Below are 26839 nucleotides of genomic sequence, written 5' to 3' on the forward strand. Positions count from 1 at the left end.
TATCAAGATTTAACGTGAAAAATCATTCGTAAAAGGATCACATATAGAGAAGTAAAAATATTTATTATATAAAAAGATGCAAGAATAAAAACGTCTAAATACAGGTTAAGAGTTAAACAATTCACTTTTAAACTCCAATCCTTAATATCTATTTATAGGATAAGTTTAAGAAACTTACATAGAAAAAGTCTATTTAAACTCTAAGTGTCCTATTATTAATCAACTTGTAAAGAAAATAAAATAAAATTTTATACATATTGAACCTTTATATTCCATTATCATAAATTTTAATTCAACTTCATTTTTAAGTGAAAAACAAAATTGATCCTTAAATGTAACACCTTTTAATCTAAAGCTTGTCCGCCATTTGAAAGAGCAGGTATTTAATGCGACCGGCAACCTCAGTTGAGTTTTGGACTTTGTGAAACTAAATGCCGACCCAAAGTGGAATTATCCTTGCATCCTTGCTTTAGGGTCCCCATATTTTTGTCCGTATAATATTGGCATGATAATGGAACAGGTTTGATGGATGTTTATGCCCTAAAATCTGCCTCAGTGTATTGGAAACGACAGGCATTTTAAAATGGCATTGTGTTGCATCTTCCCAGGACCAGAAATCTGAACCTCCTTTTGCTCCCTGTCTTTGCTCCATCAATCTTCCAACTTGTCTGAATATATAAAAAAAAAAGTTGGGTCCAAAATTGACCTGCACTATGGGTCCATGGTGGGAACTGATAAAGCTTAATGGATATGCCTTCACTTTTGTCCAAAACCCATATTGCATCACACAATTTGATATTAAAATCCCATCATCATACACTGTCACATCCAAAGATTTTGCAAAGATATATTGCATACAAATATATGGATTGATAGATGAATAGCTAATCTCATTCATTAAAAAGCCGGACAGAAAGTGCCCTCGTTATTAATGGTTAATGAGTTGATTAGTATGCGAATACTTTAAATTTAATTGATTAATATTTAGTTTGGATTAATTTAATTTGAATTTGAGTTCGACTGAAACCTTAATAAGTCGAGTCGAGCGAGGTCCAATTCGACTCGTTAAATTAATGAGCAGTTAGTTAATTTTTGTTATAAAATTTTAATAATTACCTTAAGAAATTATTGAATTAAAAAATTAAATAATAATTACTATTATACTAATAGATAATAAGAAAAATATTAAATTATTAATTAATAATTACTATTAATATATTAAATTTTAATGAACGATAAAAATATGAAATTATTAACCATACCCAAAAAATTCTTGTGAGCTTAATGAATAAGGACTGGAGCAATAAAAAATTTTAACGAGCACAAATTGATTTTTTTTAATGAACTTAACAAGTAACAAGTTAAATATTGTCTAACTCGCGATTGACTCGTTCAATAAGCATCTCTGGTAATTGCGGAGCTTGGGTACCACTTCACTTAACCCACTAAAATAAACCAAGTGGGCGCTTGAATCTTTGCCATTGAACATGTTGAAGAAACCTTCATTCTTCCCTACCATGCTCACTGGGGCCTGATTAGTACCAACAAATTGGGTCAATTTAAAGGAATGAAAATATGGGCTATGTTGTAAATTTAGTTGGACCGGGTGAGTTGGGCACTGATCTTTTTCGACCCATAACTTGACAATAGCCAAGGTAGAAGGAAAGCTATTTTGAAGCGGGGACATAGGTATTCAATCAGTTAATTTGATCGGGTTGAACTAGTTAAGGTTAAATTAATTGATTTTTCTAAATCGTTAATTGATTTTTTAACTATTAATAAAATTGAACAAAATTTATTTAATCCATAAGATTTTCAAAATAATCAAAATGTGTTATAAGTTTGCTTATAGTTATATTAACTTGAGTTTAATAGCGGTATTTTTTATCCGAGTTAAAATCTGATTGAGTCTTGAAAGTTTGATGGGTTAATATGATTAAAAACATTTGGGTAAACTATTAACGAGTTTAGGCTTAATATAATATTTAATATTTCTGATTAATTCATTTAATTGACTTAAAATGAATTGACAATCGAAATTTAAAAAAAAAACATTAACTGATCAAACATTTAATTATTCGATTGATTGACTGAATTAAATTTCAATATGATTGATTAATTCAATTAAATCTAAAAAATGAACAATCTCGATGTACGACGAGATCTGTGAAGAACCTAGCAACTGTAGCTAGTATGGAGGAACCTAAAGTGGTAGCTAGGGTGGCTGTTACCCTAAAAAACATTAATATCTTCGAACTCTCAAAATCATTCTCTATGTACCCTATTATATAGCTGCAGTTGTGCTCTTTTGTAGCTTGGTCGATACAGGACTTGAAATAAACCACGAGTAATTTGGCTGCCATGTCATGACATCTGTTATCGCTTTCGGTCATTAACCTAAAAGCAAGGTCAAAACAGAAGTTGTCCAAATTATAACATATACAGCGGATTATTACATGGTAATTAGGACTTGAAGTCCATTGACATACGTCATGAAAGGAAACTATCAATTTTACGTTTGAAATTACATTTAAACTAGACAGCTTACTACTAAACTGAATCCCAAATCTCTCAACAAGGTTTAAGGAAAAGGAGCATCGTCCCTACATTCATGTACTGTCATAATCAAATGGAAAAAAACTCAAATCTCACACGTTATCACTTATCAACCCCCTAGCCTCAAGATGCCTGACTCTGATGTTTTGATCAGTATTCACTTAATGAAAACCGACATTTTTAGTTACAAAACACAACACCTTTCATGCCCCTTTCCCGATATAGATTCCCCCCTTCCCCCCCCCCCCCTTCATATTCCTCTTTAGCAGTCTTTTTTATCTTTATCATCTCCTTCTTCTCCTCTTCCTCTCTGTTGAGCTTGTAAGATAGTCTTTCTGTACTGAGATCTTTGCATAGGTAGCTGCTGTCTTCTACATTTTTTTAAAAGTTTCTTACTGCGTATGCACTCTTTTATTTTTTATTTTTAGAATTTCAAGGGTGGAAAAAGAAAAATGGGTCGTGGGAAGATCGAGATCAAGAGGATTGAAAACGCCACCAACAGGCAAGTGACCTATTCCAAGCGAAGGAATGGTATTTTCAAGAAAGCACAAGAGCTTACTGTTCTCTGTGATGCTAAGGTTTCACTCATCATGTTTTCTACCACTGGAAAACTCCATGAATTCCTCAGCCCTAATATGTCGTACGATACCCAAACACCATCTCTCTCTCTTTCTCTTTTCTATCCATATTATACAGATATGCATCCAAGAAATAAATCATATGGTTTTTGTTGTTGATGTTGATGTAAACTAGGACGAAGGGGTTTTTTGATCTTTATCAAAAGACTACAGGCACCGATCTCTGGAGCTCCCACTATGAGGTTATCATTAGTGTATCTCTTGAATGTTTACGGTGCTTGATTTGACAGGCGTTTGCGATTTTAGTTGTATGCTTTGTTTGTTTTGCCAGAAAATGCAAGAAAACTACAGAAGGCTGAAGGAGATGAGTAAGAAGCTAAGAAGAGAGCTCAGGTAAAGGTATTAGTGCTTTGACATATATATAAACATACCAGAGCTAGGGTTATTTTGGCAATAAAAGTTTGTTTTTTTCTTCAAGAAGTAAAAAATTTGATTAGAGATTATGGGTTTTAGCAGGCAGAGGATGGGTGGAGATCTGGATGATCTTAACATTAAGGCACTGCAAGCTCTTGAGGCTAAGATGGATTCTTCCTTGGTGGCCATACGTCAAAGAAAGGTCTGAATCTTGATTTGTTAAATGTCTCTCTTAAAGATCATGACGATTAAAGTAACAATATCAGTTGATTTTGCACAGTACCATGTGATCAAAACGCAGACAGGCACACAAAAGAAGAAGGTGAGGAACTTGGAGGAAAGACATGCAAATCTTGTCTTCGATCTGGTAAGAAACTTAGATTGAACTTGATAGTACTTTAAGACATTGATTGTTCTTGTTTTTTTTCTCTCAATGTTTTATCTGTGATTAAGGAAGCAAAGCTTGAACATGGTGATGGAATAGTTGAAGGTGAAGGGTATTACAATGAAGCAGCGCATGGAGCCTCCAGCTTACACGCTCTTCGCCTATACCAAAATCACCATCCAAATCTTGTTCTTCACCATGGGGGAAGATTTGGTTCCAATGATCTTCGCCTTGCTTGATTATTGACGGTTTTTGAGTACACACTGCCTCCAGTTTCAGATATTTATTCTCCTTATTATATTTGATATCTAGTATTATATGGAGTAGAAGAATAATTCCAATCCTCCAACATCAAATGGTTTGCCCGTTTCTCGTCGGATAACTAAGTGCTTGTGTGTTCTCTTTTGATGCATTATATGAACGATCGATGTTGAACCTGTGTATATCCAACACTAATCTACCATAATAATGTCTTCAACTTGTGTTTTAATTTTTATTTCTAAAATCATTTCATAATTTCTATAGTACACCTCCATGTTATAAATAGATGTTTGCTTATAAATAGATTTAACAACATAAACTTTATTAAATATTAAATTTTATCTCATCTAAAATGTGGATGAACACAAATGTTTATGTAAAAACTATATTTTATTGTATTTGATATCTGATATTATCTGAAGTAGAATAATTTCAGTACTCCAATAACAAATGGGCTGAAAAAGTAGTCCGTCTCTCGTAGGATAACTAAGTGCTTGTCTGTTCTCTTCTCGATGTATTATATGAACGAACGGTGTTGGGTTGTGTTGAACCTGTGTATATCCAACATTAATCTTCAATAATAATGCCTTGAACTTTTGTTTTAATTTTTATTTCTAAAACCATTTCATAATATATATATATATCGAAACCGTCATTCGGGTGAGCCCGAAATTGGGCTTCAACTTAAATAAATATGTTAAAGTCGCCACTGATCATTAGGTTGACCGAACACCTTAATTTATCATCTTACCTGATATGCGTTTTACCATAAATAAATCAGATTCGGGATTCGATTACAATCAATGAATGATTAACACCCTTGTACTGCCCTTTCGGTACTAATTTAATTTTCCGGTTGTCATAGCTACGAAAGTTAAAAGTTAAATTAAAATTTAAAATTCGATCCAAATTACTTACCTTTGATCAATTAAAATTCTCCTAAAAAAATGTTAGATCGTAAGATAAATTAAATAAATGTTAAATAAATCAAAGAGGAAAATTAAAAAAAGTTAAATTAAGAATTAAGAAATAAGAATAAAAATAAAGTTAAGATAAAAAGAAAGAATAATAAAGTAAAACAATATTAAAAGAGAAATAAATAAATAAATAAATAAATAAATGAAGAAAATGTTAAAATTTAAAAGAAATTTAAAATAAATAAAAATGAAGAAAATATTAATTTTTAAAAGAAATAAAAATAAAATAAAAATATAAAGAAATGTTAAATATTATAAGAAATAAAAATAAAAAAATGAAGAAAGTGTTAAAGGATCAAATTGGAACAAATTAAAATTTATGGATCAAATGGATGCTAAAAATGAGTTGCAAGAGAAAAAAATGTAAGGGGAGTAAATTGCGAAATATAAGAAATTTAAACAGAGATTAAATTGAATAAATTCAAAACTATTCACAACAAGTGACCAGAATGAACGAATCAAAACTACAATGACTGCGGAAATAATTTAATAATTTCATAATTACACTAAGACCCTCTCTATAAATAACCCTTAAAACAAAAAAAAAATCATTTTTAACCCAACTCAAAAAAAAACTCCCCTCTTAAAAAAAATAAACATCTCAACCAAAGCCAACCGACAGAATGGGCGGCCACCACTACTAGTCACGCACCGCCGCCCGGCCAACGGTGGCCGAAAAAATAAACTCGCCTTCCAGTCTCCTCTCGAACTCGTAGACCCGAATCCACCCCAAAAATAAATAAAAATGCCTAGATCTAGATCCCAAGGTTTCAACTTTTACCTTGGTTTCCGATGAGATCTTTTGTTCTCCGGCGATCCTCGACCTCCCGACGTAGACTTTATGCTTTCCCGATAGCTTTCGGCGAAGGCTTTGATTTTTTTTTGCTATATTCGAATGGTTTCTTTGTTTGGTTTGCTTGGCATTTTGCTGTTTGGTTTGCTCGATCTTCTCTCGGTGATTTTTTTTCTTATATGGCTAATTCTTTCGGCATGTTGCAATCCCGATTTCTCGATCCACTGGTGACCTTTTATAGCCTCTGAAAACGAGTTGCAATCCCGATTTAGTCAGGATTTGGGTGTGTCTGATTCTATCAGCATGTTGTTTGTGGTTATTTGTTGGTTGGCCGAAAATCCCGGGATGGTGCAGTCCCGGGTTGTTCGGTCAGAAACCTTGGCCGGTTTTACTGTTGTGGTCGGCGGCGCTCCTTGCTTAGTTATTGATCTCCCTTGGCTAAGCATGAAACCCTAACATGTGGATTTGGGCTGAATCAGGCTCCTTAATTGAGCCTGATTTGCTGGGTTAGGCTAGCATGGCTTGGTTGGGCTCTTTGTTGGACTCGAATTTGGATCTGGACCAAAAAAATAAAAAATAATATAATAAATAAATATATAATATAAATAATAATAATATATAATAAATATAAATATATATAAATACAAATAATAATAAATAATATTAATATAATATATAATATAATATAGTATATAATAAAATCTATATAATATTATATTTTCAAAAATAATTTTTTCAAAAAATTATATATTATATATGTTTTCAAAAGATAATTCCAAGCCATAATAATAATAAAAAAGCTAATAGTACAGTAGTTTAACTTTTAAAGAACCATTAATACCAAGCCAATCAGGTTACTTAATAAATCCAAATCCTTGTGAAGTTAGAATTGTTGTCTTCTCCCTCTTGCCGCCCCCTCTACTTCCTTCCTCCTATCCCCTTTTTGCCCCTTTTCCTCCTCCCTCTCTTTTTATCTTATTTTAATATTTGGTGACAGCGGTCGAAATGGTTAGTTATAGTCAGGGGTGTGCAAAATTACTTCACCCGGTTGACCCGACCTGTCGACTCGGATCTAAAAAAATCAAGTAATTCTTTAAAAAAATTACATGGCCGGGTCGGGTACCCGGCCCGACATTTTTCGGGTCGGGCCCGGGTTACAAAATCTAATTTTTCCGGGTACCGGGTTAGTTTTTATTTTTTTTTTATTTTTTATATATAATTATATAAAATATAATGAATTATTTATATTATGGATTATTATATTTTGTATTTCGAACTTTTAAATTTTATGTTCGGATATTAGAGTATGTAATTCGAAGTTTCGAATATTTAAATTTGTGTATATATTTTTTAAATTAATAATTTGAAAATAAAAAATTAAAAACCGGGTATCGGGTACCCGATTACCGGGTACCCGCAAAATCCGGATACCCGATTACCGGGTACCCGTAACATCCGGGTCGGGACACGGGCCGAGAAATCGTCGACCCGGAAGTTCCGGGTACCCGGAAATCGGGTACCCGAAAATCCGGGTACCCGGATTTGCACACCCCTAGTTATAGTGATTGTGTCGTCCGGTGGTTCGATCGGATGGACATTTAGTCAATGGTAACGACAGTGACAACATGTGTATAGGGATTAAAATAAATGTTTTTAAAGTTTTGGATTTTTTTACGATTCTATTTTTTTTTAATTTTTTAAATAAAATATATTTTAAAGTTTTTTATTTGAAATAAAATCTTTAAAATTATCTGAATTTGATACGTGTCATCAAACGAAACTTTTTAACGACAGTCAGAACATTTAAAATTATAACGTTTATAACGTTAAACAGACGAATTGACCAAAAAATGATTTAAGCACCGAAAAATGAATTTTTCAAGTGGTTCTATAATATGTATTTTATAATCACCGTAGGTAATTATATTTAAATTGTGATAGAATCAGTTGTCAACGTTGTTATTGTTATCTTCGTTTATATATTAGTGTTGGTGGAGCTTATCTTTCACTTACGTTCATGATGTTTTTTTTTGGGTAAAGTTTATAAATGATCTTGATTATACAATATTATTTTGTTGAGTCTTTGACTATTAAAAGTTATAAAATGATTTCTCAATTGTAGGAAGTTGATTTGTTGAGTCCATCGATTATTAAAAGTTACAAAATGGTCACCCGACTACTCATTATGTTCCAAACTTGTCTTTTTTCGTTAAAAAAATGACAATATTCTAAGCTGAAACGTTAACCTACTGACTGAGATATGATAAAATCCAATCTCATAATCTCAAACAACTATCATATCTCAGTCAACATGTTAACGTCTAACTCAGACGATTGTTAATTTTTTTTAATGTAAAAGGACAAGTTTGGAACGTAAAAGATAGTCGGGTGACCATTTTGTAACTTTTAATAGTCGAGAGACTCAACAAAGCAACTTCCCATAGTCGGGGACCATTTTATAACTTTTAATAGTAAATGACCATTTTGTAACTTTTAATAGTTGGGTGACTTAACAAAATAGTATCCTATAGTCGAGAGACTATTTTTATACTTTATCATTTTATTTTTAGCCATTTATTTAATTGATTTTATTAACCTTTTTATTATTTAGTGTACGATCAACATTTTTCTTCTGAGATGGTGATTTTGTTTTACTTTTTCTGTATTTATCTAATAAAGCTAACACTTTTTTTTTAGTTAAAGAAATAAGTTGAGCTCTGGTTCAACTCAAACGAGTCTAACGTACAATCTAAAATAATCCATGGAGGGAAACACTAATATTGGATGACATTTGGCATTTTGATTCCATACAACAGCAGTCAGTAATGAACTCATCTTTGTCTGTTTTATTTGTGGTTACCAGCATGTTTACAAACTCGTGTTTAATTGCTAGTGATTTAATGTTGGTCAAGTAATGTAACTGTTCTCTGCAATTAAAGACATTGGGACATTGCAAAGCAGTGGCCTGCACCCCCATGTTAAGCTAAAGTGAAGCACCAAATTCAGTAGAGGAGTTATTACTCTTAAATACTTACCAGGGTGGTTGTGATCAATCTGGAAGTTCCACTTCTACTCCAATGGACCATGCTTTCCCCACCAATTTCTGTAAAGATTCTATAATGTTGAGATCATAATTCAGATCATGCCATTGGAAATAAGAATGATGTTTTAATTCATTACAGTGCCATGTTTTTCATTGTCCCCCTTTCTATGCAATGAATAAATGTCTGTCACCAATAATCAATGAATTGGGTGTAGTGCTAATGTTCGTACACTCCAATTTATAACATACAAGTAACAATTTAATGAATTTTCAAGTTTGAAGACTAAAATGCAATCTAAACTATATCCTAGGGACTTCTAACCTAGTTTTACCTTAAATTCTGCCACCAAACGTCATAATTTGTAGTCATTCGAGTAGGAGGAGAGTGGACATATCTTTTTCCATCTCGTTTTCTCTCTTGGCCAAATCATTCAAAGGATCCAAATTTAAATACGAGGATTACAGAACAGAACAATACAGATCACTCTGACAATTGCCCGTGAATCCACTCACTAAAATTGACTCCCTTTTCTACCCAGACTGGTTAAACGTACTACAATTCCTATCTTTCCCTTATCTCCCTTCTTTTTCCCATAAAATCATAGATAGATGGTAATTTCTTTTCTTTTTTTCATATTAACCACTTCAACGGCCCTGATTAACTGGGTTTCTAAAGCTCTTTATCTTCTTCATCTGCCGTCTAGATTCTGAACTGCCTTTCACTTTGCTTGGAGAAAAAAACATGGGTGCTTTGAAATTCTTTGTATCTCCACTTCTTCTGTTAGTTGTTGTTGATGGTGTTTTGCCAATAGCAGAATCCAAGACGTTCTGGGGAGATATGCAAGTGTTGAAACAACTCAAAAATGGAGTCGAGCCTAACTCGGTGAGTCCTGGTTCTTGTTTGAGTTCTTGGGATTTCACGGTAGACCCATGCGACAGTCTCTTCAGTGAAAGATTCACCTGTGGTTTCAGGTGCGACGTTGTTGTCTCTGGGTTGAGTCGAGTCACGGAGGTTAGTTTTGACTCGGCTGGTTATGCCGGTTCTCTCTATTCCACTTCCTGGAACTTGCCTTACTTACAAACCCTTGACCTCTCCAACAATTTCTTTTCCGGCTGGATTCCGGGTTCACTCTCCAACCTGACTCGGTTAACTCGACTCGGTCTTTCGAGGAATGCATTCTCCGGTGAGATACCTGCCTCGATTGGGTCATTGTTTAGCCTTGAAGAACTGTACCTCGATAACAACAACCTACAGGGCCCTATTCCCACGAGTTTCAATGGTCTGGTTAGCTTGAAAAGACTCGAAATTCAATCAAACAACATCTCTGGTGAGTTCCCCGAGCTGGGTTTACTCAAAAACCTGTATTTTCTTGATGCAAGTAAAAATGCCATCTCTGGGTATCTCCCCACAACATTGCCACCTTCTCTAGTCCAAATTTCCATGAGAGACAACATGATTGAAGGCACAATTCCTCAAAGTCTTAAATATTTGAGCTTTCTGCAAGTGTTAGACCTTAGTCAAAACAAACTCGCCGGCTTAGTCCCTTATTTTCTCTTTACCCACCCATCTCTCCAGCAACTCACTCTCGCATTCAACTCCTTTGATTCTTTACAATCTCCCTCTAATCTAGGCACCCAAAGTGTGCTCATTGCGGTCGACTTGAGCAATAACGAGCTCCAAGGCTGGTTACCTCCTTTCTTGCCATTAATGCCAAAGCTGTCAGCTTTATCGCTGGAAAACAATAAGCTTTCCGGTATGATCCCGGCCCAATACGCACTGAAAGCGGTTCTGCCCGGATCCGGAATTGCCCCGTTTGCGAGGCTGTTGCTCGGAGGGAACTACTTGTTCGGACCAATTCCGGGGCCGTTGCTGGTAATGAAACCTGACACTGCAAATGTCAGCCTTGCCGACAACTGCTTGATCAGGTGTCCGTTGCGTTTCTTTTTTTGCCAAGGTGCTGACCAGAAATCTTTGATGGAATGCGTGACTTTTGGCCCTGTAATCCCTTGAACCATGCATGTAATTCAACGATGTTTTCTTTTCTTTTCTTTTTCCGGTTGAAACATTCGTGTGTTTCTTTCTTGTGTAAAATTCTTTCTCTATGTTGTTCTATAATTCATAGTTTGGGATTGTTCGTTTTCAGTTTGTTAACGTGAAATCCTTCAAACGTAATTGGCTTCGCCAGTAATCCGGGGGGGGGGGGGAAGGCTCTAAAACATTACTATAATACATGATGGAATCATATAAGGCGTGACGTATATACGCACGAGCAATATAGAACTTGGATCCTACTTGTCCTTTGAGGCTTATCATATAGGCCCGATAACAGCCAACCTTATTCGGTTTATGTAGGTAACTTTTATCCCAATTAAGGACTTATTGCAATATCTTGTGCCTTGGATTAATAAATTTGAGTAGTTAAAGTTTTACTCTTATGTTTTTGTAAGAATAATCTGCCTTTCGACAAGAAATCAAAGATGTATTGTGTCCTCGTTTCAGATATTTTAATGTCTACTGGTAGCATTTCAATGTCTACTGATAGGTAGAGTGAGAGAATTTGCTCTCCCTTCTCTCTAGGTTTCTTCTTCGAGATGGGTCAATTGTCGGTCTCAAAGGTTTCTTCCATGGTTTCTCATGGATCCCTAGTTGTCGAGTTCCATTTTTGGAGCTCAAAACGGTTAAAGTTTCTTAAAATTCGGTTGTTTATTTGTCAAGTTCCTAGATTGTTAGGATTTGATAGTTATTCTAAAATATAAGTCATTCTCGGTGTTCTTCTTCAGCGAAGGAAGTTGAAGGTAAAAGCTATCTTTGTTATCATTATAGTTTATTATTCGTGAGTTATGTTTTGCAGGATCTTCTTAAGGGATGTTGGCGATGGAATGATGAAGAGAGAGGGAATGTTGCTTTATAGAACTTTCAATATTGGTTTGATGGGAAGGTGTTTTTCGAGGAAGGAGAGGAAGTGAGGAACAAGGATTGAGTACGGTATGGGAGTATGAGAGCTATGGGAAAACTGGCAACAAATAAAGATTTAGGGTAGAGTTCAGTGCCGAAAATTGTAGTAAGTTCCGATAATGAATTAGAAGAAGGTGACCGGAGCCGGGCTTCCAAAAACAGAAGGGGATTTGTTGGAGTGTTTAGAGGATGTCACACGATTACAACAGCTAATGTACGGAATCACAAACAGTTTTGGGGGTGGTTTGGTTATGTTCAGTAAGAAGTTAAGGGAGAAAGTGTGTGTTGGTTTGTGATTGAGATAAGTTACTATAGAAGAAATAATCAATCAAGGAAAATCTGGAAATTGGTGATTGACAAGTCAAGTCAAGATCCCATCATTTTTCTGATCTTAGATTGGGATTGGGGATTTCATTGGAAGTTCTCATTATGGAAATTTATAAGAAGATTTTTGTATGATATGAGGTCTTGTCGTGGGGAAAGGAAGAGTTATTATTTACCTCAATTGAAGCAGATCGTTCAACAGGAAGTCTTTTCTCAATACGGGTTGGGACTGGGCTATTCAATATTCTACTCGGTACAGGCAGTAGGTGGGATCAGTAGGGGGCTGGCTAGTTTACTTATTATACTGCTCGGTGTAGACAACAGGTGGGACTGGCAGGGATCACACAGGGGATGAGAGTCCAAAGTCAAGTCTGGCAGAGCAGGTGGAAAGTTGCGACGATTACAGTACGGTCAGCTACTGCGAACACTGTTCGGACAGACTTAGTTGTTGGAAATTCTATGGGAGATTGGCTGTTTATGGGGAAATGGTTCACTCATATTTATTTATTTTGAGTATTATAATGGAGAGATTTTTTAAAAGCCAATTTGGAGTAGGCAAAGGGTGTAAGAGGAGAAGGTCACATCGGAGAGTCTATTGTCAAGTTGGTGGGGTTGCCATACGGGTATGGGATAGGAGACTAAAGGGAGAGAATGTTGCTTTTACCATTCATACTTTCAATATAAAGATTGTTGCTTTTGTCTTAGTTTTCCAGTGTAAATCCTTCGAAGGTTTGGCTTCAAGAAAAGGGTGTAGGAGTGGCATTTGGTTTCTTCACTCGGTTGTTCATTATACTAGTGAAATGTCAGAGGGGGTTGCAGAATTGATGAAGCACTTGAAATTCACTGAGGAGGAGTCCGAGGACATCTCTCCGCCGCGAGTCATTACTGACGATGATGTTATGGAAATGGATAAGTGGATAGTCGCGAGGATAATTGGATACAAGAGAATGGATATCGAGGTGGTATTACGGGTCTTCCACTCTATTTGGGGTCATGCTAGACTCTTGGACTCTAGTATCTTGAAGGATAACATGTTCCTTTTCAAGTTCAAGACGCTCTCGGATAAGTAAGCTATTATGAAACGCACCCCATAGAGTTTCAAAGGAACTCTTTTGGCTATTACTCACTTTGACCCTACTCTGAGTCTCGAAGAGTTCGATTTCCGGCCCCTTGGAGTGTGGGTAAGAATTTATGATCTCCCTTTGGGGTATATAAAAATTGAGACAGCGGAGAAGATTGACAATAGAATAGGGAAGACTATTGCTACTGACACAAGAACTGGTGATGGAAGAATGGGTGATTACCTTCGTGTTAGAGTGGAGATTGATAGTACCAAACCGTTGCGAAGATGTGCTAAGATGGGGGTGCTTGCGAATGGAGAACCGAGGAGGTGTTTACTAAATCATGAACAACTGCATTCGTTTTGCTATAGGTGCGACATTATTGGCCATATGCTCACGGAATGTCCGGGTTTTTCGGAGCAACTGCAGCAGTCACTCCAATTCGGGGAATGGCTAAGAGTGTCACCTATCAAGAGACTTGAAGAAAGTAGCACCAGAAGAAGAGAATGAATTATCTATGTTGAAGGGGAGAACAATGGAAGGTCAATGACAAGTTCAGCGAATAACCTGCTTTCGAATCATGTTGCAAGGAGTCCCCGTGGTAGACCATGGCTGCTAGGAAGAGATTTGTTACATTCTTCCAACTCTAATCAGGAGGATAATTCTGATCCGAATGATTCCTTTGGAACAGATAGCTCCCTTCCAAGAACGTTCCCGGGGTTTTTTATGGTTCGTAAGCGAGAACTGTTGGAGGAGAAGCAGCAGGATCAGGAACCAAGTGCGAGGGCCATGGTAGGATCTTCTAGCTCGAGGAAAAGAAAGATTGGGGAGCCGAATAAGGGGAAAATGAAGATTAAAAGGGCGAACCGGCAGACGGTGCATATATCTGACTCTACTTTAAACTCTAAAGTAGGTGTTAGTATGGAGGAGGACCCAAGCGAATTACCAGAGGAGGATGCGGGAGATGCTTTTGTTGCAGCGGAGGCTGAGGTTCAGCCCCGCCAGGAGCCATGAAGATTCTGTGCTGGAACTGTCGGGGGCTTGGGAACCCCGCGACAGTTCGAGAGCTTAGGAGACTGATCTCCGAAATGAACTCGATGTTGGTTTTTGTTTCTGAAACTAAGTTGCGAAAAAATAAAACGGAGGCAATTAGATTGGCTACAAAGATGTTTGGTTGTTTTTTAGTGAAAAGATCGGATCATTGTGTAGGCTTAATGATGCTTTGGAAGGAGGGTTTAGATGTCTCGCTTCAGAACTTCTCTAACCTACATATTGATGTGGAGGTTCTTTGGAGGGAGTAGAAATTCTGGTTTACGGGGTTTTATAGGCGCAGCGGGTGGTTGGATAAAAAGCACAATTGGGAGATGATTTCTCATTTGGCTTCTACCTCTTCTCTTTCTTGGTGCCTGGGAGGAGACTTTAATGAAATTATTCATCCGGACGAGAAGGGAGGAGGGCAGAAACCAGTGAGGGTTTATATGGAGGAGTTCCAGCGATGTCTTCGTGGAGCCGATGTGTGGGACATTAGACCTAGGAGTGGTTGGTTTTCCTGGGCTATTGGTACCCGTGTTAAAACGTTTGTGTGCTAGAGAATCGATAGATTTGTTACGAAAATTGATATGAGACTCTTGTTCCCGGAGTGTTATGTGGATACGGTTTCGACGGCGTCGTCCGATCATTCTGCGATCTCGTTGAGCTTGGAGGGTGCTATTACGATATGCTCGCCTAGGAGGGATTATTTCAAATTTGATGCGTGTTGGGCTAATGAAGATCAATGCCGGAATATTGTGCATCGGGTTTGGGAGAACAATGAAGATTCTTTCTCAGTTAAAGTGGGGAAGATAAGGTCTATGCTAGGAGACTGGCAGAGAGCAAGAAGAAGTCAAGCCAAGAGGGAAGAGAGGCGCTTAAAGAGTTTTATTCTTAGGCTTACTTTAGGTCCGATCACAGATGAGTCTTGTGAGCTACGGAGGAAAGCCCTTGTGGATCTTAAGGACGTTATGGATAAAGATGAGATGTTTTGGCTTCAAAGTTCTCGAGTTGCGTGGCTTAAGGATGGGGATCGTAATTCTTCCTTTTTCCATAAAAGAGCTAATGGGCGTCGCAAAAAGAATTGGATCGAGGGGTTGGAGAGTGAAGGGGGTTTGGAGTGACAGGTTAAAGGATATTTTTGGTGTTGCTACGAGCTATTTTTCCTCTCTCTTTCGTTCTTCTGAAGCGGCTCCCCACGAGGAGATCCTTCAAGCCATTGCTTGATGTGTCTCCCCTTGTGATAACGAGATGCTTTGCCGAGACTTTTCTGCCGTGGAGGTCACCATTACTTTTTCCCAAGTTAATCCTTCAAAAGCTTCTGGTTTTGATGGTCTTCCAGGTCAATTTTTTCCGTTCTTTTTGGAATATTGTTGGTTGTGATTTCGTTAATCTTTGTCTTAGCCTTTTGAATGATACGATAGATTTTAATTATGTTAATCGTACTATTATTGTTCTTATCCCTAAGGTTTCTAGTCCAAAATTAATAAAGCAATTTAGACTGATTAGCTTATGCTCGGTCATCTATAAAGTTGTGTCAAAAGCTATAGTAAATCGTCTTAAACCTTTGATGCATGCTTGTGTTGCCGAGAACCAATGCGCATTTGTCCCTGGTCGTCGTATTTCTGACAATTTTCTAGTGGCACATAAACTTATCCATTATCTTAAAGGGTCTAAAAATGGTCCTAATAAGGGTGCTGCTATTAAGTTATATATGGAGAAAGCTTATGATAGAGTGGAATGGGTTTTTTTTGTTGGATGTTATGCTTCGGATGGGTTTTAGTTGTTCATTTGTCAATCTTATTCGAAAGTGTATTTCCACGGTCTCTTTTCAAGTGCGTATTAATGGTGTGTTTTTCATGAAGCCATTCCCGTGGGATCTAAAATTAAACAAGCAAATCTTGGAGATGGTGTTTGTCCTCTTTGTCTTTGTGAGCTGGAATCGATTATGCACGCGATTAAATATTGCCCTAAAGCAAAGACAGTTCTTTTGATGTCGGGTTTTCCCCCGAGATTGTTGATTGGAGTAGAAACTCTTCTCTCCTGTGATTGTCATATGTTCAGTCCAAGCTGAATGATGAAGGTTTCGATTTGTTTCTTGTCTTGCTTTGGAACATATGGAACCGACGCAAAAATCTTGTTAATAATGGGGATTTGCAATCATACAGGGACATCATTATCAACTCTTCGAATTTGATTGGGGAGTACAAAATTGCTTCGAATTCTTTAGGGAGTTCAAGTGATGTTGTAGTTCTTCGAAGACCGTGTTGTTGGATTAAGCCGGCCCATGATGAGGTTAAAATTAATGTTGATGGGGCTTATTGTAAGGCTTCTCGAGTTGCGGCTGTTGGTATAGTGGCTCGGGATTCGAATGGAATGGTTATTGGGGGATTGGCTAAGAAGATTGACCCTCCGTTCACGGCCGAGTCCACTAAAGCAGTTGCTTTTACTGAGGGTATCTGATTGGCTTCCGAGAATGGTTGGAACAATGCAATTATCGAAGGTGATGCCATTTCGATTGTTTACAGGCTGTCTAATCAGGTTACTAAAAAGACACAGGATATCTCTACAATTGTATTGTTGCTCAATGAGACTAGACTGATTTTAGCTAACCTTCCTTCTGTTAAAGTGCACTATGTGTATAGGGAAGCTAACCGAGTCGCTCATGCACTAGCACAATGGGCCTTATCAAACAACAATCCAGTTTGGTTTTATTTAGATGAACCTGATTGTATTAAGCAAGTTGTAATTGATGATGCTATTGGAATATAAACTTTTATTCCTTAAAAAAAACACAAAGTACATCTACAACTATGGAAATAGAGAACATATACCTCTATTCTTCCTAGGGGTGAGCAAAAGAATGGGGAACCTGTTCCGAACCAGAACCGGTCCCAACGGTTCTGGTTTCGGGTAGCAAAATAAGGACCCTGTTGACATCGATGTTGGTTCCCAAAATTTTGGATCCGGAACCGGTTGGGTACCAGGCTAAAAGCGGTTCCAATATCGGGTACTCTGAAATCGAAACCGGAATCGGAACCACATAACATTATATTATCCAAAATATTAGAGCCCAAGTAAACTAAGCCCGTACTAAAAAAATACTTTGAACGTAAAAAGTTAAAAACATAGAGTCAAAAATTAGAAACCCTAACTCACCCGCTTAGAAGCTGCAGTCATTCTTTGTGCTAGGAGTCAGGAGAGCATCAAGGGAATCACCGCATCAAAGTTTGAGAATGGACTGCAAATTAATTACAAATATTGTGTAATATCTTTTAGTTGTAAATGTACTTGGTTTGGGTTTTATGCGTTTTGTGATCTATACTTTTGAATTTGGATTAAACTTGTTGTAATTGATTTCTAACATTACGTTTTCGTAATATATACTTTGGGTTAGTGTTTTTATTATTATTTAAGTATGAAATGGTGGATAAATTTTGTATAGAAAAGAGTTCTACTTGTGATAAGTAGTAGCATTTTAGTTTAATAAATTAACAGGTTATAAAAGAGCCAATTTTATCGTGGAGGCGACATACCATCCCACTTAATATGTAACAATTAATAGGTTGAATGAGAAAGCTATCAAAATAACAGAATACCTGGAACCGGTACCGGTACCTACAAGTTCCGTTCCAGATCTCAATTTTTAGGAACCGGTGCAACAAGTTCCGGTTCCAGTTCCCAAAAAAATAAGTGGGTACCCGGTGTTGCTCACCCCTAATTCTTCTTTGTAAACGGCCGAACTTCGCGAGATTCATCAACATGGAAATAAAAATCAGTTACCAGTTTCTGCAATGGCCAATAATCTTATCAGAATGGAGCACATGAATGTTATAATACTTTTAGTCCCCGTTCCCATTTAAAATGGTACACTACCATTCCACTATTCATGCTACATAAAAGTACAGATTTTTTTTTTACCTTAGTAGAGGTATTAGAACCATGATTTGACCTTCGCTATTCATTTTGTCAATCATGTTCCACAGCTTCAGTGTAAACAAATAGACCAGCTGGTGGCGGAAAACATAACAGATAATTTAGATTAATTCGTGTGTTGCTTAAGATCCAGATATTCCAGGTTGACCAAGATATTTGAAGGCCATATTTTGTATTGCAATTGGCTGGAAGTTTCCATGCAAGGCGTGGAGAGCTAATATCCGTTGATGTACTCCATCAAATCCGCATTAATATCATGGCTGCACTGTTTTCCATCTGTCAACTTGCCTTAAAATGAAGATAAATATATATATAAGCTTGGACCTTACAGGTTTTTGATTCCAAAGCCATCGATGGAGATTTCAGTTAATAACAATATGTTTTCTCTACTTCTCTTGCTGTTTCTGTCACTGTCCTTCTCACCACTTGCTTGTGAGGCCTGCAATCCAGTGGACCCTTCGTGACTGTTGCGATCATGGATACCTTCAACTGATTGCTGTACGTCGTGGAAAGGGGTCGCTTGCAATGCCAGGGGGAGGGTGGTCAATGTCACGCGTCCAGGCCTTGTTTCGGACGGTGACGACTTACTGGATACATTCATGAATGGCACTTTGTCTCCCTCCCTTGGGAACCTGTCGTTTCTTCGAGTTCTTGATCTTGGCAATCTGAAAAACTTGAATGGACCGATACCGTCGGAGTTTGGCAAGTTAAGGCATCTTACTCTTCTTTTTCTTGATTCGAACCAGCTTACGGGGTCGATACCATTGACATTCAAGAGCTTATCAAGCCTGGAAAAGCTTTATCTCAGCAACAATCGTATCTCTGGTATTATACCTCTCTCTGTTAGTGGATCCTTGAGAAAACTCACCGAACTTGGTCTTTCAGGAAACCAATTGAGTGGATCAATTCCGGCAACAATAGGGAAGTTGGTTTTGCTTACAAAGCTTGATCTTCATGCTAACAATATTTCTGGTAGTTTGCCTACGAGTATTGGCAATCTTAAGAGCCTCAAATATCTTGACTTATCCGAAAACCAGATAACAGGCAGCATTCCTAAATCCATAGGAGGACTTTCGGCATTAGTACTCCTATATCTGAATCACAACCAGATTACTGGAAGCATCCCTCCATCGTTTTCCGGGCTCATCACTCTTCAGTTTTGCCGCATATCAGAAAACAGGTTGACAGGAACTTTACCATCATCCATTGGTGGGCTCCTAAATATTCTGAGGCTAATCCTTGAGAACAACAGGCTAACTGGGAAACTACCAGCTTCAATGGGAAACTACCAGCTTCAATGGGAAACCTTGTCACTCTTTCTGAAATATATTTATCGAACAACCGTTTAACCGGCAAGATTCCGTCGAGTTTTGGCAATTTACGAAACCTTCAAACGCTAGATTTGTCAAGAAACGAACTCTCCGGTGAACTCCCAATTCAGCTGATCAAGTTGCAGAACTTGCAGACACTGGATCTGTCGTTTAATCCTCTAGGAATCGTTAGCATACCGAAATGGTTTGCTAAATTGAAACTTTTTCGGCTTGCATTAGCGAAAACCGGGATTAAAGGGTCTCTTCCGAGATGGTTATCTTCTACATCGATTTCCACTCTAGATTTATCAAGCAATGCTTTGACGGGGAAACTACAGCCATGGATTGGAAACATGAGCAGCCTTTCTTTTCTCAATTTATCGAACAACGGTCTTCACTCATCAATCCCAGCCGAATTCAAGAATCTTAGGCGTCTAATGGATCTTGATCTTCATTCAAACAAGTTTTCTGGTAACCTGGATACAGTTTTCTCTAAAGAAACTGATGACCCTATAGGCCATTTTAATTCTATTGATCTATCCGACAATATGTTCACTGGTCCTATTAATGAATCCGTTCTACAGAGCCCTGCAATGGATTCGGTAACATCACTTGTTCTGTCATATAATCAACTTAAAGGATCAATACCAAAATCCTTAGGGAAGTTGAGTCAGCTGCAAATCTTGAAGCTGGTAAATAATGGACTTTCAGGAAAGATACCGGTGGAGCTCGGTGATGCCGCTGAATTGACCACAATTTTGTTTTCTAGGAACAAGCTCATCGGCTCTATCCCAGGGAAGGTGATCAATTTGAATGAGCTCAAGGAATTCAATGTGTCGTATAATCGGTTAAGCGGCGAGATTCCTCTCCATAAAGCCATAATCCCTGCATCTGCATTTAGTGGCAATCCAGGCTTGTGTGGTACCCCTCTTCCACCTTGTAAACATTTATAGTTATTTTCACAAAGAAATTATTGTAATAATTGCAAGAACATGTTTTTTTTTTTCAATATCAATGGTTATTTTACTTGCTTTCGAGTCACAATTTACTCGAATAGGGACAAATGTCATATACTATATATGTGTTCCATAAGGGTACAAAAATTTGGAGAACGATTTGAAAATCATATCTTCGTTGTTATGTTGATATATTTATCTCGAACATAAATAGTAAACTCTCATAAATTACCAAGTTTTAGAAGACACCGTCGATATGAATTTTCTACATCCAAACGATTGAGAAGAGCTGATTTCTAACGGCTACATACAGCTCCCCACTAAAGACTTTAATGTGCAGTATTTATTATTGTGAATGGGCAAATTAATTCGGGATGCATGTTTTACAAACTACAGACATGTCAGTCCATACGATTACCAACAGAGCAACGGACAGATCTTGGGATTTGAATAAATAATCTAATCAAAAACATAAATTAAATGTCCAGAATTGTCTTCTAACCAAGTCAAGAGGTAGAGGAAGAGTTCCTGACTAGGCACTCAAAAACATGGCCGCTTCAATGGTTAAAGTGAAACTGACAGAGCACTTTAAAACTTAAAACTGCTCCCACTTATAGGGCCAAATTTCCTCTTACATGACACAGTTGGCGCCGTTTCTTCGTTTATTTATATGGAGAAATTAGACTCTAAATTTGCCCGGTTTGGGGCAAGGCCTAAACAGGGCGTATAATAATGTTATGAGAGTAACACAAATTGGGATTTAGAAGAATTTTCATTTCTCTGCATATTACATTATAGGCAAAACTTACAACATAGAAGAACACAATGGGAACTCTTTTGTGTGTAAATTAGGAAAAGTGGAAGATACATTGGATTAAGCAGGAGAAAAGGATATTCTTTGATGTATGGTATTACTGTTTCATTGATGGAGAAAAGTGTTTGATTTTAAAAATGCAAATGTAGAGGCAAGTGGAGGGGAATTCCTTTTAAAAGTTTGTTTTCTCCATTTGACGCGCATGGTTTGGTTTTGTTGGGGAAGAACTAGTCTGCCATCCAATTGGTTTTCTTGAGCCACCACATCCCCAAAACCATCACCTACCCTGGTTGCCACCTCCCCAACCCCAAACTCCTCCATCAGCACCACTGCCCCCACCGCCACCGCCACCTCCTCCCCCTCCATTTCCTCCACCACCTCCGCCTCCTCCCCCTTCCCCTCCTCCGCCACCCTCACCTCCTCCTCCACCATTCCCGCCACCCCCTCCACCTCCGCCACTTCCACCCCCTTGCCCCTACCATTTCTTTTCCTGAGTGGTTTACCTTTCCCTCTTGCATTGCTATTGCCACCTCCACCAGGACCATCACCACCGTCTCCCCCTTTCCCACCATTATGAACAATATTACTATTGCTTTAGACTAAAATTTCTTGAGAAGAATTCACGGCTTTGTCCTGTACATTCTCAATAACACCATGGTTCTCACTAGAAACCATAGTGCTGGAATTAGCATTGGACAACCCAGGAATTCCATTCTTTCTCTCAAATCCACGCATTCCATCAACCCAACACAGGCTGATCATCAACACCGCGACTACAACCAAAGCCCTTACTGCTCTTGTCATTTCCATTTTCTATCTCAACTTGAGAATGCAAGAATTCCTCCTCTCCAATCCCTTTATATACTCTTTGATTGCTGTATAGTACAGTAATCAAGCAAAACAACTTCTTGAAACAGTCCCCACATGAGCAACCTCAAAGCAACCAATACCAAACAGCACCTTTCAAAAGGCTGCAACAATGAGACAAAGAGATGAAATTTGAAACTATATCCCATGTGCAACAATATGTCCCCACGCTCTCCATTTTTCACTGGCTTCAACCATACACTCACTTTACGTTGAGCACTCTGCTCTCTTAATCAATCTTCTTTTAAGAAGAAAAAAGAAGTAAAAAGATAGACACAGACAAAGCATGCTAAGCCCTGCTTAAACATTCCAATTCAGAAGCTTTTGAAAGACTATTTAATTGCCTTAGGGACATTAACATGGAATGCGTTTAAAATAATCATAAGCATGCAAAATGTATAATCCGAATTAGTAATAGTTTAGGGTAAAGTACCACTTAACTTGGTGGTGTATGTTCATACCTACCCCACTATTTAGGCATCTTTAAAGTAAATAACTAACCATATTAAGAGAATTATGGGAAATAACCGAGGGATATGCACATTATGAATGAATTTCATGATTTGATACACGATCATATTCGCTTCCTTCCAGATAAGCCTAATAATCATCTATCAATTTCGTCTAAACATGTTTTAAATTAATTTTTATAATGCATGCACCATATGAATAAGACTAGTGGAGCTAGCTTGACTGATGCCGTGAACATAGCCCGTGTGTGAGGTAGCAGTTGGGGAATATAATGCCTTTTGCTTGACTAATGAAATTTGGGTAGTGGTGGCCATGTGCGGTTGAGAGAGACAACATCGAAGAGGGCATTCCTATTTTAATTAAATTAACGTGGTTGTATTCTTGAGGATGTGTAAGTGCAATCCACATAGATAAGGTCCTCCATGGGATACATATAAGAGGAGCTAAAGGGTATATTTCATTAAAATTATTAGTTTTGCTTCTCATTTTTAATTATATCAATATTGTGTTTGAACTCATTTTTAATTATTTATATCGACGTAAAAGTTTACATGTGATTAATAATATAATAGAGACTTCATTGATTTTTAAAAAATTTGAAGGTTTAACTGATTTTTTTATTATGTTAAAAATTTATTTAATCTTAAAATAAAACTAAAAATTATTAAATATTAAAAAATGACTAAAAATAAAATAAAATTATAAATATATATGAACTTATAAAATTATTAATTATAAATTAATTTAAAAATATTTTATGAAGTATAAAATATCAAACACTTTTTACAGAGAAATCTTTGACCTTCTCTCTTCAATTTAATTCTTTACACAAATTTTCAATAGACCCATCAAAGTCAAGTATGCAACGCGGTTCAGTCCGAATTAATTAATGTGAAACCTTGAAAGGAGGGCAACAAAAATAATAATAATTTTTGTTCCTTCCTATAATATAAGATTTAGGTTTTATTATGACAAAAATCAAATTAGCGTCATCTTGCAGATTAACCAAACCAGGCTAAGAATACAAGAAAAGGAAAAGCACTTGAAAGCAGCTGCTATAATCATCAATGGAATTATCTTTTATTTATTTTCAAAATCTTGAACAAAGAACAACTCGGTATGATTGTTGTTGCTTCTCTTTTACAAAAGGAGAGCTATAAGGCTCGAACTCGATGTCTCTACCTCGACCCTCAACCATTCCATTCAACCGAACTAAAATCCTAAGTGGCACAAATGAAGAATAGCTTCACCAAAACTGAGCTATTTTCCATTTACAAGAAAAGAAAAGAGAAAAAGAGCATCTGCCTCTTCCCTCTTTTGGGGTTACTCTGTCACTGAATGATTACACCAGTATACGAACCATGGCAAGACCGACTGCGGATATAGAAACGAGTGTACCTATGCAGTATTTTATCAAGTCGTATTTTGCACCTTCCAGATGAGCCTTTAATGTATGAATTTCCTGAACAAGTTGTACCATAGGATATGGAAAACAACAAATGTCACAAATTCGATCAACTAAAGCAAGCCATTTCTTATTCACTTAAAAACACTAACCCGGTCAAGTGTGTTAGTGAGGTTAGATGTTACAGCACTCTGATCTGTGAGCTCATCCCTAATTCGCCTGCAGTTGTTAGAAACCACACATATTTATACACTGTTTTTGGTGGATTTAATGAGAACATAAATGTATGGCGCTAAAAAAAAGATATTCATCTTTTTCTTACCCTCTTTCAAGATTCAAATCCAGTCGATGCTCCGCGATGACTTTGTCAATTTCATGTCTGTATGACAATCAATATCCTTATAAGGGCATCATCATAATAGAAAATGTAGGTATTCAGATTGTAATAGGCAAACGGGGATGGATGTTAGACTCAAAAGCAAGACCTTAGTTCACTGCGCATCTTCTCTATATCATGCCGAAGCTTCTCATTCTCGTGTTGCAGCAATGAATAATGGTGCTCCTGCATAACTTAGTGTTTAGAAAAATAACCCATTTTAACAGACAAAGAGGCACCAACTCAGATCCAATCTTTGGTCTGCATCATAACAAATGTTTCACATTCGAAATTCCAGGAAGAGCTTTGGAGTCCCAAATGTTGACATCATATAACATCAATATATACTGTTTCTAGCAGTGCTAAGATCATATACCATCAATATATACTGTTTCTAGCAACGCTAAGATCATATACCATCAATGTATACTGTTTCTCCCATTCAAGCAATCAAATGTTATTAGTTCAAAACAAGATTTGGAGTCCCAAAGCGACTTATTAATCGAAACAACTCAAAAGGGATTCAATTAATTAAACACACAGATACATACATGCACTAAAATTAACATGTTTGGAAATTCCAATTAAAATAATCAATGTTGAATGTAAAGAATTGGTAAATACCTGAGAACTTTGAACTTCTGATTTCAGCTTCGAAAGATTGGATTCTTGAGTCATTTGACTCTGCCAAAGGACACCCTTTTGCGAGTTAATATAAGGAAATAGGAATAAAATTTTGGAGAAGCACTTACTTCAGTCCAATAAACCGCCTTGCATTGTAACAGAAAAGTACTTACTTTCTGCATGTCAGCCCTGGAAACAACCGAAAGAGACAGATTTTCCAAGCTGCCATTCAAAACTTCAGTTATGGCAACTGTTATGGCCTCAGCTTGCTTCGAAGGCAGACCTTCCGCCTCGAATCTCCTAACCTAAGAACAATGCACACTTTCATTTTCTCAATAATGAAGACGAATTGAAATCAACCTCCCCCCAAAAAAAAAAATTGAAAATTTTGAAATTACCAAAGCTAATGTGTCTATGAGAAACAATCTTTTTCCATTTGACTTCACGAGCTGCTGAGAAACATGTCTGCATTGTGAGAATGGAGAAGGAGAAGCTGACAATCGAATTGCCGAGGGAAGAAACGTTGACGTATCGAGAGGGGAAACCACTCCCTTAAATCTGCTAACTCCGCTTGTCATCCACGAATTGGTTCCGATTTTACTCAAGCGTTTACAAGCAGCCACAGCGGCCATTAAATTGGAAATTTGATTCAAAGAAAATATGCGAATTGAATTCCCAATAAGCGAAAGCTTTAAGCAGAAAAGGGAAAAATGGGTTAGTTATAAGAACATTCGGTTGAATGAATGACGTGAAACTGGAAGAAGAAAAACAAGTACCTGCTGCTGCAGAGTTTGAGAAATATGAGAGAAGAAGATGAAAATGGAGATAAGATAGGATATTGAGGATTATACTAATAGGGGGCATTGCTTACTAAAACAGGGAATGGAATTGGCATTGGCAGCTCTTGTCTCGGGAAACGGAGGGAGGCCTTTCGCTGTTGATTCTTCACCGTCAATTTCAAGGAGAGCAAATCTTTGACTTTTCAACACCACAAAGGATCTCCCGGTTTTTATGTTCTTCAGACAGTCAACTGTTCCCACAAAGGATCTGATTGTTTATTTTTAAGTATATTCATATTTGATTAAAAAAATTTAAAATTGTATTTTTAATTAATTATTTAAAGCCCTCAAACTATGCTACTATTTTAAATTAATCTTTAAACTTTAAAATGTTTTTTATCAGTCCTCAAACTATGACCCCTTCTAAATTAGTCTTTAAAACTTAAAATATTCTATGAGTCCTAAAACTATCAATATCATTCCATTTTGATCTTCTGTTAACATGTGGACAATTCTACTAGTTAAAAAATTTATTTTTTCGGACCTAAGAATTAAATTTGTGACCACCTAAAAAATTATCATGACCTTAAAAACATAATTTTTATAGGTCATAGATTCAATTCTCAGGACCTTCGAAAGTAAATTAAATTTTTATAAGAGGTTACAAGCTCAATTCGTAGGACCTTCAAAAATCACTAGTACTAACGACATATTAATGGAAGTATCAAAATAAAATGATATTGATACTTCAAGGATTAATATCAAATATTTTAAAGTTTATGGATTAATTTAGAATGTGATCATAATTTGGAGATTGATATAAAATATTTTTAAAGTTTATGAATCAATTTATAATATGATAAATTTTTAGGGATCCCCTTTGCAATTACCTTATTGTTTTTCTTACAAGTCATCACATCATTT

General features: G+C 36.8%; 4 protein-coding genes and 1 pseudogene across 5 annotated transcripts; 4 read left to right on the top strand and 1 right to left on the bottom strand.

The window, feature by feature from the left end:
- Window positions 1-2831: 2831 nt before the first annotated feature.
- LOC120183761 (agamous-like MADS-box protein TM6) lies at window positions 2832-4365 on the top strand. Of its 2 annotated transcripts, none has more exons than XM_039188392.1 (7): window positions 2832-2877; window positions 2985-3196; window positions 3310-3376; window positions 3466-3527; window positions 3648-3750; window positions 3829-3915; window positions 4002-4365. In XM_039188392.1, exons 2-7 carry the CDS (start codon window positions 3009-3011, stop codon window positions 4170-4172), a joined length of 678 nt encoding a protein of 225 aa, XP_039044323.1. In that variant the 5' UTR covers window positions 2832-2877; window positions 2985-3008; the 3' UTR covers window positions 4173-4365. The 2 variants fall into 2 exon arrangements, with proteins under 2 accessions (XP_039044323.1, XP_039044324.1); XM_039188393.1 differs by having other exon boundaries at window positions 2994-3196; window positions 3651-3750; window positions 4002-4364.
- Window positions 4366-9516: 5151 nt separating this feature from the next.
- On the top strand, window positions 9517-11108 carry LOC120183794 (probable leucine-rich repeat receptor-like protein kinase At5g63930). Its single transcript, XM_039188424.1, has one exon. It carries the CDS (start codon window positions 9750-9752, stop codon window positions 11016-11018), a length of 1269 nt encoding a protein of 422 aa, XP_039044355.1. The 5' UTR covers window positions 9517-9749; the 3' UTR covers window positions 11019-11108.
- A 3859-nt stretch (window positions 11109-14967) lies between these two features.
- Window positions 14968-15501, top strand: LOC120183780. The gene has a single exon (XM_039188408.1). It carries the CDS (start codon window positions 14968-14970, stop codon window positions 15499-15501), a length of 534 nt encoding a protein of 177 aa, XP_039044339.1.
- Window positions 15502-18666: 3165 nt separating this feature from the next.
- LOC120183781 lies at window positions 18667-20648 on the top strand (annotated as a pseudogene).
- A 3221-nt stretch (window positions 20649-23869) lies between these two features.
- On the bottom strand, window positions 23870-26162 carry LOC120183785 (coiled-coil domain-containing protein 90B, mitochondrial-like). The gene is made up of 8 exons (XM_039188412.1): window positions 25913-26162; window positions 25535-25825; window positions 25310-25441; window positions 25137-25196; window positions 24622-24698; window positions 24459-24515; window positions 24289-24355; window positions 23870-24193 (listed from the first exon to the last, which is right to left on the bottom strand). Exons 2-8 carry the CDS (start codon window positions 25766-25768, stop codon window positions 24074-24076), a joined length of 747 nt encoding a protein of 248 aa, XP_039044343.1. The 5' UTR covers window positions 25769-25825; window positions 25913-26162; the 3' UTR covers window positions 23870-24073.
- Window positions 26163-26839: the final 677 nt, after the last annotated feature.

The sequence above is a fragment of the Hibiscus syriacus genome, unplaced genomic scaffold, assembly GCF_006381635.1.
Source record: "Hibiscus syriacus cultivar Baekdansim isolate YM2019G1 unplaced genomic scaffold, ASM638163v2 tig00112812_pilon, whole genome shotgun sequence".
NCBI classification, from domain to species: Eukaryota; Viridiplantae; Streptophyta; class Magnoliopsida; order Malvales; family Malvaceae; genus Hibiscus; species Hibiscus syriacus.